At 42.1% G+C, this 14,699-nt stretch overlaps 1 protein-coding gene across 1 annotated transcript in view; it reads left to right on the top strand.

The window, feature by feature from the left end:
* rgs22 (regulator of G protein signaling 22) overlaps positions 1–14,699 on the top strand; it is a gene marked incomplete at both ends in the record, with an annotated part of 31,443 nt that overhangs the window by 1,919 nt on the left and 14,825 nt on the right. The window contains 8 exons of the mRNA XM_083918540.1: positions 635–773; positions 2,687–3,255; positions 3,418–3,579; positions 5,984–6,170; positions 6,671–6,793; positions 6,962–7,063; positions 8,289–8,483; positions 14,529–14,621. Of these exons, the coding sequence (XP_083774666.1) occupies positions 635–773; positions 2,687–3,255; positions 3,418–3,579; positions 5,984–6,170; positions 6,671–6,793; positions 6,962–7,063; positions 8,289–8,483; positions 14,529–14,621 (1,570 nt within the window). The remainder of the gene's footprint in view (positions 1–634; positions 774–2,686; positions 3,256–3,417; positions 3,580–5,983; positions 6,171–6,670; positions 6,794–6,961; positions 7,064–8,288; positions 8,484–14,528; positions 14,622–14,699) is intronic.

Below are 14,699 nucleotides of genomic sequence, written 5' to 3'. Positions count from 1 at the left end.
AGGTGATTGAAGTGACTTTGACGCAGCATGGTTGTTGGTGCCAGACGGGCTGCTCTGAGTGTTTCACAAACTGCTGATCTACTGGGATCTTCACACACAACCATCTCTAGGGTTTACAGAGAATGGTCCCAATAAGAGAACAGAACCAGTGAGCTGCAGTTCTATGGGCTAAATGCCTCGTTTTAGCCAGAGGTCAGAGGAGAATGGCCAGACTGGTTGGAGCTGGAACAGGAACTCAAATATCCACTGGTTCCACAGAGGAATGCAGGAGAGCATCTGTGAACACACAACACCACCTACTTTCTACAGAGAGGGAACAGCAGCAGAAGACCACACTGACACTTTATTAAGCACCTGGTGTGCCTAATAAAGTGGCCGATGAGTGTATAACCTGATACAATGCAATACACTGTCGTATTGTGCAACTTTTTGTGATTGTGTTTAAGACAGTTGCCCTACTGCCTTATTTACTGCATCTAAGCCTTGGCGGATGCTAACATGCAATCTACATTAAGCTGTGAGATATACATAACAATAGCTAAGTTTGTTCCTTTTATCATAAAATCAATTATTTTATAAAAACACTTGTGTATTCTGTTACTGGTGGAGTACCATTTTTTCTGCTCTTTCCCAGACTAGCCAAGTTGTTATTTCAATGGAACCGAATGTTCTGCATCCAGAGGAGGAAAGGCAGTTCAGGTCGAACCACGCTGTCAGCCCCACAACTGCGTTTATCCTCCCAATTTGACAAGAAAAATAACAAAGCACTGAAAGTCCTAATATGCTCACATTCTCAAGTGAACATTTCAGCAAAACAAGGTACCGGTGCATTTACACATGTATGTTTACTGTATATTTACTGTATATACAGTTATGTTCATAATAATAGCAGTGTGTTTAAAAAGGTGAGTAAACCTCAAAATTCTTCAAATAAATTGTATTTTAATGAACACAAATGCATAGGGGACACTGCACATTCTATTTCAAAGCCAGAAAAGTGGAAAAAAGTAATTGAATTTGATAATATTTGACAGAAAGTATATATAAATCAAAAAAGTATAAAAAAAATAGCAGTGTTGACATCTTTCTTCACAAAACTCAAAAATGTACTGCATAAACTAAGAAAGGCTTGAAGATTAAACTTTCCTGAGATTCATAAACTAATATTTAGTTGCATAACCATGGTTTGTGATAACTGCTACACATCTGTGGCACATGGAGTCGACCAACTTCTGTTAGGTCAACAGGTATTGCAGCCCAGGACAATTGTACTACGTTCCACAATTCCTCTGTATTTCTTGGTTTTGCCTCATGAACAGCATTTTTTATGTCAGCCCACAAGTTTTCAATGGGATTAAGGTCCGGGGATTGTGCTGGCCACTCCATTACTTGAATTCTGTTTGTCTGGAACCATGATTTTGCTCGCTTGCTGCTGTGTTTTGGGTCATTGTCTTGTTGAAACACCCATTTCAAGGGCATTTCTTCTTCAGCATACGGCAGCATGACTTCTTCCAGTATTCTGATGTACCCAAACTGATCCATGATCCCTGGTATGCGATAAATAGGACCAACACCATAGTACGAGAAACATCCCCATATCATGATGCTTGCACCACCATGCTTCACCGTCTTCACTGTGTACTGTGGCTTGAATTCAGTGTTTGCAGGACGTCTGACAAACTGTCTGTGGCCCTCAGACCCAAAAAGAACAATCTTACTCTCATCAGTCCACAAAATATTATGCCATTTCTTTTTAGGCCAGTCAATGTGTTCTTTGGCAAATTGTTCTGTACATGTCTTTTTTTTAACAATGGGACTTTGCGGGGGCTTCTTGCTGGTAGCTTGGCTTCACATAGACGTCGTCTGATTGTTACAGTACTCACAGTCAATCTTAGCTCTTCTTTGATCCTCCTGGAGCTGATCATTGGCTGAGCCTTTACCATTTTGGTTATTCTCCGATCCATTCGCATAGTCGTTTTTCTTTTTCTTCGTCGCCTCTCTGGTTTTGGCTGCCATTTTAAAGCATTTGCTATCATTTTAGCTGAACAGCCTATACTTTTCTGCACTTCTTTGTATGTTTTCCCCTCTTTTATTAATTTTTTAATCAAAGAACGCTCTTCTCCTGAACAGTGTCTTGAACGACCCATTCTGCTCTGTTTTTCAAGGACAAATGCCCAGCCAGCATATATGCAGTCAGTTGCCTTGATCCTAAAATAAGGGCCACCTGTTTAACACCTTTTTTTTTAACATAATCAATCAGTAAATTCAGTTTCACAGAATCAGTAGCATGTACGTCATGCCTGTTGGGTCTGTTGGTTTTCTATACCTTTACTGAAGCTTCTAGAAACTTACTTGCAGTGTAGAAGTTGAAATTCTAACAAAAACAGTCATTTATCTTGCTAGTGATGTGGGACTGCTATTATTTTGAACACAACTGTATGTGCAGGCTGAAGTCTAATAATAAAGATAATGATACTTATAGTCTCTCTTTCCTTCCTGTATAGGGTCAGTAGGGATGCACAATGTTCCATGTCTACCCTCTGGCCAGAAGGAACATATCAACACAAAATGCATTGAATCATCCAGATGTTTTTCCAGCTGTTCAGAGCCAGATAACCCATGCACCTTTTCCTCTTTGTCCTCCTCATGTTCCTCCTCCTCTAACCTTAATTGTGAGAAAACACAGAAACTCCAGAGCTCACAAACAGAGTCTAGCCTCAGCATCACAGAGGAGGAGCAGCATCTCAAAGAGTCCAGTAGCCAGAACAATGAGTCTTCTGAACTTCAGCTGGAGTACCTGGCTGCCAAAGTGGTTAAACAGGTGCTTAACAATGCACTGTACATGAAGGATGGTCAGAGCCAGGCCAACACTCCTGACTGTTTCAGTAAGTCAGGAGAGCAGACAAATTGTACCAGCAAAGACAGATCCTGTGAATGTAAAGTTTGCCTGCATTTGGCTGATGGGGGCACAGAAAGGTTTGGGGGGGAGAAAGAGAAAGTTCAAGAAGGCAGGAGGCGCAGTGGAGTTGAAAAGAAGACAGAGTGGTTTCAGAAGAATAGGGAGGTGGAGTGTAGAGGCACAGGCCAGGAAAATATCCTTGATATTTGTTACCATGGTACCTGTTGCCATGGTAATAGACCAGGCTGGGATGAGTTTAAGGAGTTTTTGCGAGGAACGCCAGGAGAGAAGCTACTTAATCTTTGGATGGATATAGAGAGACTGAAAGCTACACAGAACAGAGAGCGGAAGAACAGGTAAACGTACAACATGATGGAACTCACTTCTTGCTCTTGTGATGAACTAAACTCAGCCTCCGTTTGAAGGTCATTGTTGATATTGAACTTATAACACTTCTGGATGACAACTGCAAGTATAAAAAGAAGAACGAAAGTAATGTAATATGGTTATTTAATCAGGCATTTGGTCCTAATGAGGAGCCGGTACCTGCTGAGCAGCAGCCGGAGCAGTCTCAATGTGGAGCTGCTCTCCAGACTGGGACTCACTACCTCTCCCTGTTGGACAGAGGAGAAACTGTGCTCAGTTCAGCCCTTCCTCACCGAGTCTCTGCTCTACTACTGGTAAGATTCACAATTCACAGTATTCAAGTTCCCTGATGTTATTGATAAATACTGTACCTGTGTGTGCATTTTATTTATAGATTTTGTGTTTCCATACATATGGCCTGCTACTTTACTTTTGTGACAAACTCCATGTACTGCAAGGCAGGGGTGTCAAACTCATTTTAGTTTGTGGGGCTACATACAGCCCGATCTGGGCCAGCAAAACTATTGACCAATCACCAATAAATAGCAAAACCTCCACATTTGTCCTTTTCTTTTAGTGTAAAGAGGTACAACATTCTGAAAATGAATGAACAATCTACAAACCCCAAGTCCAGTGAAGTTGGGACGCTGTGTAAAACCTAAATAAAAAACTGAATACAATGATTTGCAAATCCTTTTCAACCTATATTCAATTGAATACATTACAAAGACAAGATATTTAATGTTCAAACTGATAAACTTACTCATTTTGATTTTGATGCCTGGAACAGGTTCCATTACAAAGACAAGATATTTAATGTTCAAACAGATAAACTTACTCATTTTGATTTTGATGCCTGGAACAGGTTCCAAAAAAGCTGGGACAGGGTCAACAAAGGACTGGGAAAGTTGAGGAATGCTCAAAAATCACCTGTTTGGAACATTCCTCAGGTGAACAGGTTCATTGAGTGTTCTGATTGGGTAGAAAAGGAGCATCCCTGAAAGGCTCAGTCGTTCACAAGCAAGGACGGGTGAGGGTCACCACTTTGTGAACAACTGTGTGAGCAAATATTCCAACAGTTTAAGAACGATTCTCAACGTACAATTGAAAGGAATTGATGGATTTCATCATCTACAGTCCATAATATCATCAACAGATTCAGAGAATCTGGAGAAATCTCTGCACGTAAACAGCAAGGCTGAACACCAACACTGAATGAGTGTGACCTTCGACCCCTCAACACTGAATGAGTGTGACCTCTGACCCCTCAACACTGAATGAGTGTGACCTTCGACCCCTCAACACTGAATGACTGTGACCTTCTACCCCTCAACACTGAATGAGTGTGACCTCTGACCCCTCAACACTGAATGAGTGTGACCTTCGACCCCTCAACACTGAAGGACTGTGACCTTCGACCCCTCAACACTGAATGAATGTGACCTTTGACCTCTCAACACTGAATGAGTGTGACCTTCGACCCCTCAACACTGAATGACTGTGACCTTCGACCCCTCAACACTGAATGAATGTGACCTTTGACCTCTCAACACTGAATGACTGTGACCTTTGACCCCTCAGACAGCTCTGCATTAAAAACGTTACAAAAAATTCTGTAAAGGATGTTACCACGTGGGCTCAGGAACACTGAGGACAAAACCACTGTAAGTTAACACCGTTCATCACTACATCTACAAGTGCAAGTTCAAACTCTACCCTGCAAAGGTAAAGTCATAAATCAACAACACCCAGAAACACTGCTGCTTCTCTGGACCTGAGCTCATCTGAGATGGACTGACCCAAAGTGTTCTGACGAGTCCACATTTACAGTTGTTTTTTAAATCATGGAGGTCGTGTCCTCCGGGACAGAGGAAAAGGATCATCCAGATTGATTTCAGCGCACGTTTAAAACCCAGCATCTGTGATGGTATGGGGGTGTGTTAATGCCCATGGCATCATGGGTAATTTGCACATCTGTGAAGGCCCCATTAATGCTGAAAGTACAAGTTTTGGAGCCACATATTCAATTGTATTCACAGTGCTAAATCACAACAAAAGTTATCTCAGAACACTTCACAGAGTAGGTATAGACCACACTCTATGACTTATTTCTGATTTACATAGACCCAACAATCATAACATATGCTGCCATCCAAGCAACGTCTTTTTCAGGGACGTCCCTGCTTGTTTCAGTAAGACAATGCCAAGACACACTCTGCATGTGTTACAACGGCGTGGTCTTTCTGAAATATTTTATATATGTAAAGTGTCTGAGTATCATGAAAAGCGCTATATAAATCAAATGTATTATTAGTATTAGTCGGTTTGTAAGCATGTGGGATCTATGATTGTGTATCCAGCATCGGTCCTGCTACTCTTATTAGGACAGCACGACCCCCAGTGGAAAAATAGGAACATGAAAAATTGGAATGCAATCTTCACACTTTGCAAAGTTATCCAGGGGGGGCAGATCGGCCTGGCCCCAGGGTCGTATATTTGGCACCCCTGCTGTAAGGCAATGTCCTTTTTTTCTCTACTTAGAGTTGAGCCCAGGCTGGCTCAGCAGAGTTTCTGGTACCATACTGTGCCTGTCAGGTTTTCCTGTCAAAAACTTTCTTTCCTTTTTGTCCAAAAATAGTAGCATACTATTCCAGACATGACTGTGATTTATATCCGGCATAAATGTCCTTGGTCATTCTCTCTCCCCTTCCCCCACAGGGTTCCTCGGTACTGGACGTCCCACTGTGTTCAGGAAGACCGTGATGACTCCCCTCATCTAGAGCTGTGGACACAGCGGAGTGTTAGCCCTCAGTCAGACATACAGACCCACCATGGCTCTATGACCCTGCCCCCCTTCTGCCCTGACCCCTGCCTGCCCCAGACCCCCCATGCTGTCCATACACAGGTAGGAGGATAAGATATGATAACACTTGGTGCATAAAAGTTTTAAGGTCGGGGAGAGAAGCCTCTGAAGCAATATGTGAAAGCAAAAACATAGAGAGCAGCAGCGATGGGCTCTCACTCTCTGGGGCACGGGGTTTATTGTCCCTTGTTGCTTTGAAGTGGAGCTTAGAGGATTAATCAGGTAACCAATCAATGGACAATATCACAAAATTGCCAAACATTAATTTCCAGCTTCTCCTGAGGATTTTCTACATTTCCCTCTTTAATATCAATAGAAATTGAGTATCTTTGGATTACGAACTTTGAACTTACCCTGGGAAATTGTTATGGAAAATGTTCACAATTTTTGCACATTATAGTCACTAAATGATAAATCGTCTAATTGTTCAATCAAGCAAAAATGAAATAATTATTGCAGCTGGAGATTTATGTTTTCTTTTTAAAGAAATGATTGTATTGATTGTATACATTTTGTTCCCTTCTGTGTACATATTTCATCAGTTATACTCTAGTAGAAGTCAGTTACTGGACAGCAGAAGAATGGAGAAGATGTTACAGGCTCTGTGTGTTGACTCGTATGCTGGCTTATATTTCACAAACTTCTGTGAACAATCAGGAAACCAGGTACAAGCAGCTACTGGATTGTTTGCACTTCTATTCTGTCCATCACATTTAATCACGATTGCACATTGAAATGTAATTGCTATCATAATGTGGCACAATTACATCTTAAATGCAAACTTTTTAAATTAATTTCATGAGGACACTTACCAAGGTTTTGTTTTGTCTCAGCTGTGGGAGAATGCACTTAACTTTTGGACTGACCTGCAGCACTACCATGAGCTGTTCTATCAGGGTGGACTGGACCCCTACAGAGTACAGAGAGAGGCACAGGTCAGCACAGACACACACAAGATCAAGACCAAAGTGGTTTTGCTAAAGATTTCACTTTACTGAAGGTTTTACGCCTTCATCTCACATCGACTACTAAGTTAAGGAAAAATCCTATGCTGTTATCTGATGTCTGGTTTGTGTGCCCACACAGGGCTGGGTAATATGCCCAAAATCTTCTATCCTGATACAGGTCATTTCATATTTGTATTCTTATCAGTTTAGACTTGATGTACTGTATGATTTCATTGTGATATGATGAAAATGTTGACAGTCTGACTGTATGTATATTTTTATAGTTTCAGTTTGAGACTGAATGGATTTGATGAGAGTTGAGCCCAGGCTGGCTCAGCAGAGTTTCTGCGTCTATCAAAAAACACTCCTTTTCAGGATAACTTTGTTTTCCTTTTTTGTCCAAAAATAGTAATATACTATTCCAGACATTAAATTGTTCTTGATGTCATAACTTTGTTCTTAGTTTTCTTAGCTAATCAAACTAATTTCAAAAAAATACAAAGTTATTAAGATGTGTCATACAGAAGGATACAAGAGAGATAAAGATACGTTTTTTAAGAAAGGATGTCAGGAAAAAACATGAATCACAGTCAATTCCAGTTGCAGAGAATCAGCCTGTAATTAAATACAAAGTCATCACAAGACAATTAAAAAGAGATTGAGTCCAACATTTTCTATTACCCTCTGTGTTACACACATGTACACACACATATACTGTTGTTTGTGTGTTCTCTTGGCCTGCCCCTCCCGTTCTCCTCTCTTCCTCTCTCTGCCCTCTTTACCCCTCAATAACTGGAGAAATGTAAACGCCCATAAAAACAAGTGAGTCAGACCCCCCCAGCTCAGCGCCAATCCAGTCACCCAGAACCACCCTGTCTGACTGCAGCTGGACCAGAGAGGAAAGCTGAGCGGTCTGGTCCAGTATTCCTCACAGTGAAATCTATTTTCCGTTAGTTAACCTTTAGTTCACAAAAGGAATGACATTTAGATGGTCTTTCCATAGTCCCGTGGCCAAGAGGGTTAAATGAGTGACATTTATGTGTTGTGATGGCAGCAGTGATGAGAGATAGTCGATATTGTGTATGAGAGCACTGAACAATGGTGATGATGGAAGTGCTGGTGGTTGGGAGGAGAAATGCTTCTCAAGTGATGACATGTTTATGATCTTCTCTACTCTTCTCTACTCTACTCTTCTCTACTCTATTCTCTTCAGCTCCTTTACTCCACCTATCTTTTCAGCTCTGCCAGGAGGAGCCTTGGTGTTGATGAGGAGATCAGAAAGGAGGTGTATGACCAACTGATGCCTGCTTTTGAGGAGCTCTTTGACAAGGTTGAGGAACACACACTAAACATCCTGCTGGAGCCGTGGACACTGCTGATCAGCAGGGACAAAGAGTCCTTCCAGAAGGTAACCATGGTACATCCGCAGTCAAATTCACTTCCCTTTTATCTGGAGGAGGGGGTTTCCTTTAGTAAGTCTACCTGTTAGGTTGCACAAAAGTCTACTGATCTTTCTAGTTGGTTAGACAGCATTTGCCCTGATGAAGTGATGAGCAACACACAGACAATTGAACCTGCAGGAAAGAGACCTGCTGATCGCAGGAGGCTGTTGTTGGGTCAGAAGTTAAAGTCCTGACGTGTTGCTGATATTCTGTCTGTTAAAGAGTCTTGAACAGAAATCGCTAAATGGACATTTTTACACACTGTGGACATGTTGACTTGAGATCCATTGTTTTCCAGTGTTTTTTGATTACCTGTTTTTTCATCCTTTTTTGCTGTGCCTGCATACACTATTATGTGAATTCAGATTAGCTTTATTTTATTTTACATTTTTATCTCCAACTGCCACAGGGTTATCTGAAGTTTTCTTGTTCTCTGTTTGAAGAAGAATAGAAGAAGAATTACTTTATTTTTATCCCACACGGGGAAATTCAATTTTTTCACTCTTATTATCATACATGTTACACACACTGGCCCGAAATACACACATGCACAACCAGGACCTATACATGCAATTAAGGAGAGATGTTAGAGCGAAGGGGCTGCCAGTGACCAGCGCCCCGAGCAGTTGGAGGTTTCGGTGCCTTGCACAACAGCACCTCGGCAGTGCCCAGGAGATGAACTGGCACCTCTCCAGCCACCAGTCCACACTCCATACATGGTCCACACAGGGACTTGAATCAGCGACCCTACGGTTCCCAGCCAAGTCACCTATGGACTGAGCTACTGCCGCCCCAAAGAGGTTTACTGGTCAAAGAGGGTTTGGTCAAAGAGGTTTACTGGTTTTACTGAAGCCTTACACTTATCATAGACTGATGTATAGAAGTGACCTGTATCGATACAGCATGTGCATTCTATCCCAGGGTGGACAGTGGGGTTTCATACAAGCAGGCATTCTATTGATCTTGTCTGATGTAGAAAAATACCTTCATGGCCTGCCTGCCTAAGTAATCTTGGCGCCCCCTGATTTAATTTAATTTATTTTACATGGTTTTGTATTGGTCTGCTGTGGAATATCGTCAGTTTATTATTTTTTCTCCTTTCTTGTGGTGACGTAAGGGGTCAAACACTGTTAGTTAAGGGAGGAGAGACCCGAAGCCCCCCCCCCATTTTACCTTACCTCCCCACTCTCTTCCTCCACTACTACAGATTACTTTAAGGTCATGCAGTGTCATTCTAACTTATTATCATTGTTCCAATAGCTAATTCTGTAAAGACAGGTACTAGAGTCTGATTTTCTGAAATACTAAGGGAATGACCAACGCGATCAAAATCTGTAAGGTCTTGACACAGTTACAGCACCTTAAGGGGGATGTGATGTTTCTGTAGGAAACACATATCAAATCCGCTGACCCCCCAGGTATTAAGAGGGAGTGGATGAGTCACTATTCCAAATTTACAGATAGAGTTAGAGGGGCAGCTATCATCATTCATAAAAGGGTCCTGTTTGAGCCGACAAATGTAATCCTAGATACTGACGGCCGCTATGTCATAGTTTCAGGCTCACTCCAGAACACACCAGTGGTCCTAGCTTTGGTTCATGCGCCCACCTGGGACGATGAACAGATATTTACAAGGCTATTCTCCAAAATCCCAAACCCTGACAGTCATTGCTGGTGCAGGATGTGACTCTCAACAGATCTTCTCTTACAAAGGTTACACTATCCAAATCAGCACACGCAGTAAAAACACATGCATCACACTTGGGAATTTCAGATCTTTGGAGGATTAGAAATCCCCATGGGAAAGCTTCCTCCTTTATTTTCTCATTTACACCTCACATTCTCCCGAGTTGATTTCTTTTTACTTGATAATAATCTCCTTGACTGTGTGAATGCGTGTGAATATCACCCAATAGGGACTTCTGACCCCTGCTCCTACCCAAGTTGACATTAGTTTTCCATGGGATACAATTCCACGTTCACCATGGAGGTTCGGTTCACACTTACTGTCGGACAGTAAGTTTAAAGCTTTTGTTGCAACTCAAATCCGCTCTTACATAGAGTTTAACGACACCCCTGATGTCAGTAGCGGCATTCTGTGGGAAGAACTTAAAGCTACTGTTCGAGGACAAGTGATATCCTATGTCTCTCAAATGAGAAGGGCTGGGAGTCCATATAAGAAACGGCTACTACTACATTCGGAACACGGCCTCTTAATGACACGCGTAGTGGAGAGACAGCTGCGACAATCCAAACAAAACTTTTTTGAGCAGGGAGATAAGGCAGGGAGACTCCTGGCACAGCAGGTCCATGCAGCTAGTGCTTCTAGAATGATCCCTAAAAATGTAACTACCGGATGGCAGCCACACTTCTGATCCAGTGATTATCAATAAGTCTTTTTCAGATTTTTACACAGCACTATATACTTCTGAATGCAGGCCAATTACTACAGCAATTTAATGTACCCTCAGATTGATATAAATATCTCTAGGGAACTCGGTAGACCCATCTATCTGTTGGAGGAAAAACAGGAAATCTCCTGCTCCCAATGGTTTTACAGTTGAGTTATTTAAGGCATACTCGATGCTCTTAGCTCCTCTCCTTGTGAGAATGTTCAGTGACTCCTTTACTAAAGGCAAACTGTCAACGACCTTGTATGAGGCATCTATTTCACTGCTCCTTAAGAAGGACAGGGATCCTACCTCATGTGGCAGCTACAGACCGGTCTCACTTTTAAACGTAGATTGTAAGATCCTTGCTGAGGTCCTCAACCTCTACCTCCAAAGTGTGATGTCATCGATAATTTCACTAGACCAGACAGGCTTCACATTAGGGAGACATCCATTCTTCAACACCAGAAGGCTGCTCAACATCATATTCTCACCTGGATAGGACACTCCCTAGGTCGTGGTGGCGCTGGATGCACTTTGGAGAAATTTGGCTTTGATTCTAATTTTATTACTTCGGTTAAGCTTCTGTATGTAACCCCATCTGCCTCTGTAAACGGTGGCCATTCAGCCTATTTTCCTCTCAAACGTGGGACCCGGCAGGGCTGTCCGCTCTAACCCTTGCCGTTCAACATAGCCATCGAGCCATTAGCCATCTGGCTTAGAAACTTGAAGGAGTTTGAAGGCATTACTTGTTTCGGTCTAGTCCACAAACTCTCCTTATATGCCGATGAGCTTCTCTTATTTATTTCAAACCCCACATACTCCCTCCCCCCAGTTTTATCGATTCTGGATCAGTTTGGGCACCTATCGGGGTATAAGTTGAATATTCAGAAAAGTGAGTTATTTTTTGTTAACAACTTGGCAAGATCAATCCCATAATCCATATTCCCCTTTAAAACGGCTGACAGGGGGTTCAAGTGTTTGGGGGTGTTTATCACAAGCTCCTTCAGGGACCTTTTTCAAAAGAACTTCCAACCCCTATTGGATAAATGCAAGTCAGACTTGTCTAGATGGGCAGGCCTCCCCCTGTTCCTTGCAGGCCGGGTTAATCTTATTAAGATGGTCATTTTACCAAAGTTTCTGTATCTTTTTCAACACCACCCAATTTGTCTTGATAAATCGTTTTTCACTAATCTAGACCAACAACGTAACGCCTTTATTTGGCAGAATAAACCAGCCTGTATCAGAAAACATATTCTTCAACTCCTTAATCCTGAAGGTGGACTAGCACTCCCTAATTTTCACCACTACTTCTGGGCCTGCAACATTAATAAACTTTTATACTGGCTCAGTGGTGAAGTTTCAGACGTCTGCCCGCCCTGGGCTCATACTGAGATAACATTTTCCTCCTGCCTTTGCATTCTACGATTTGCTCACAGCTCCTCATAGCTACCCACAAGGTCTCACCTAATCCGGTCGTCACCGCTACCATTAAAATCTGGGGGGTGTTCATCACAAGCTCCTTCAGGGACCTTTTTCAAAAGAACTTCCCACCCCTATTGGATAAATGCAAGTCAGACTTGTCTAGATGGGCAGGCCTCCCCCTGTTCCTTGCAGGCCGGGTTAATCTTATTAAGATGGTCATTTTACCAAAGTTTCTGTATCTTTTTCAACACCACCCAATTTGTCTTGATAAATCGTTTTTCACTAATCTAGACCAACAACGTAACGCCTTTATTTGGCAGAATAAACCAGCCTGTATCAGAAAACATATTCTTCAACTCCTTAATCCTGAAGGTGGACTAGCACTCCCTAATTTTCACCACTACTTCTGGGCCTGCAACATTAATAAACTTTTATACTGGCTCAGTGGTGAAGTTTCAGACGTCTGCCCGCCCTGGGCTCATACTGAGATAACATTTTCCTCCTGCCTTTGCATTCTACGATTTGCTCACAGCTCCTCATAGCTACCCACAAGGTCTCACCTAATCCGGTCGTCACCGCTACCATTAAAATCTGGATCCAGTTCAGGAAGCAGTACGGCTTGCACAGGGCTTCAATCCTTGCCCCAGTTTTGAACAATTATGCGTTTCTCCCTTCCTGCACCGACCCTGCATTCCGCATATGGTCAGATAAGGGCCTCAAAACGCTTAATGGCCTGTATGATGAAGGTGTTTTTGCGTCCTTTGCATTTATGTGGGACAAATACAGCCTGCCAATAGTCACTTTTTTCAGTACCTTTAAATGGGACATTTTATCCAAAAGCAATTCCCACATTTTCCAATCTGCCCCCCTGAAGCTGAGATGGACCAATTCTTGGCTCTCAACGTACATCACAAAAGACTGATATCTGTCATTTAGAATAAGATTGCTCTTCTGAGCCCAGTCCCCACAGTATCGCACTAAAAATGCATGGGAAAAGGATTTAGGGGTAGACACTACTGAGGTCCAGTGGAGGGACATTCTGAAACTGGTCCACTCATCCTCGATTTGTGCCAGGCATGGCCTATTACAGTGGAGGGTGCTCCATAGAGCCCATTTCATCAATGCTAAATTGGCTGGATATAGATATACCCTAGTCACAGTGATGCTTGTAACAGCAGTCCCCAGCCGACCACACACACATGTTCTGGACGTGCCTGAAGCTTGCTGGATTTTGGTCCGATATATTTCAAACCCTTAAACAGGCTCTTAACACAAATTTGGAAATTAATCCCCTGACTGCTCTTTTTGGGCTGCCTCCGTCTAAAAATCTGCCCATTACTACACAACGTGTCGTGGCCTTTACCACCCTTACTTTACTTTTTACTGTTTATCCTGATGATGCCGAGGACACTTCCTAGTGCCTGGAGGGAGAGAGACCCCAACCCACCCTTTTTATTTATTTTTTTTTTTGTTGTTTTCTCTTTCTTGAATTACTTTATTTATTTTTGCTATAATTTTTGCTATTAGTTGTGTTTGTTTTTTTAATTTATTTTTTATTTTATTTTATTTACTTTACCGATTCACTTATCTTACATGTTATTCGGTTACTTGGTTGGTTATTGTGACTGTGTCTGACGTGGGTTGTTGGGAGTGATAGCGGGATTCATGTTGGGGTTTTTCTGTTTTTTTTTTATTTTTTCACCTTAAAGCAGACACACTGTACAATTATACTTTTTCTTGTGTACCTGTCTGCATATTTAAATAAAAAAAATTGGAAAAAAAATGCACAATGACATTTCGAATAATGTTGATTGTTGGTGCATCTATGAATATAATTAATATCAATCGATTAGAGTTGTTAGCTTGAGTGTAAAGGCTTTGTAAGAGTGGTTCTGTGGATGATTGGTGAACGATTACTTTTAACAATTACTGATTATTTTCTTTATTCATTGTTTGGTCTATAATACACCCTGTGTGTGTGTGTGTGTGTGTGTGTGTGTGTGTGTGTGTGTGTGTGTGTGTGTGTGTGTGTGTGTGTGTGTGTGTGTGTGTGTGTGTGTGTGTGTGTGTGTGTGTGTGTGTGTGTGTGTGTGTGTGTGTGTGTGTGTGTGTGTGTGTGTGTGTGTGTGTGTGTGTGTGTGTGTGTGTGTGTGTGTGTGTGTGTGTGTGTGTGTGTGTGTGTGTGTGTGTGTCCAGGTATGTGTGCGGGAGGAGGTGCGTTGGGTCGACAGTCAGGAGCATAGGGAACTCCAGAGTCTATACGAGGAATCAGAGTATCGACTGAAACAGGTTAGCCCTCATCCACAGATTCATAAAATGTTGGTCTTCAGTTAATAGCCAATAAAAACGCCTGTGAACATAAAATAA

Source organism: Echiichthys vipera (assembly GCF_963691815.1).
Source record: "Echiichthys vipera genome assembly, chromosome: 8".
NCBI classification, from domain to species: domain Eukaryota; kingdom Metazoa; phylum Chordata; class Actinopteri; order Perciformes; family Trachinidae; genus Echiichthys; species Echiichthys vipera.
Note: the sequence above shows the minus strand (reverse complement) of the source record. Positions and strands in the feature narration are given on the sequence as shown.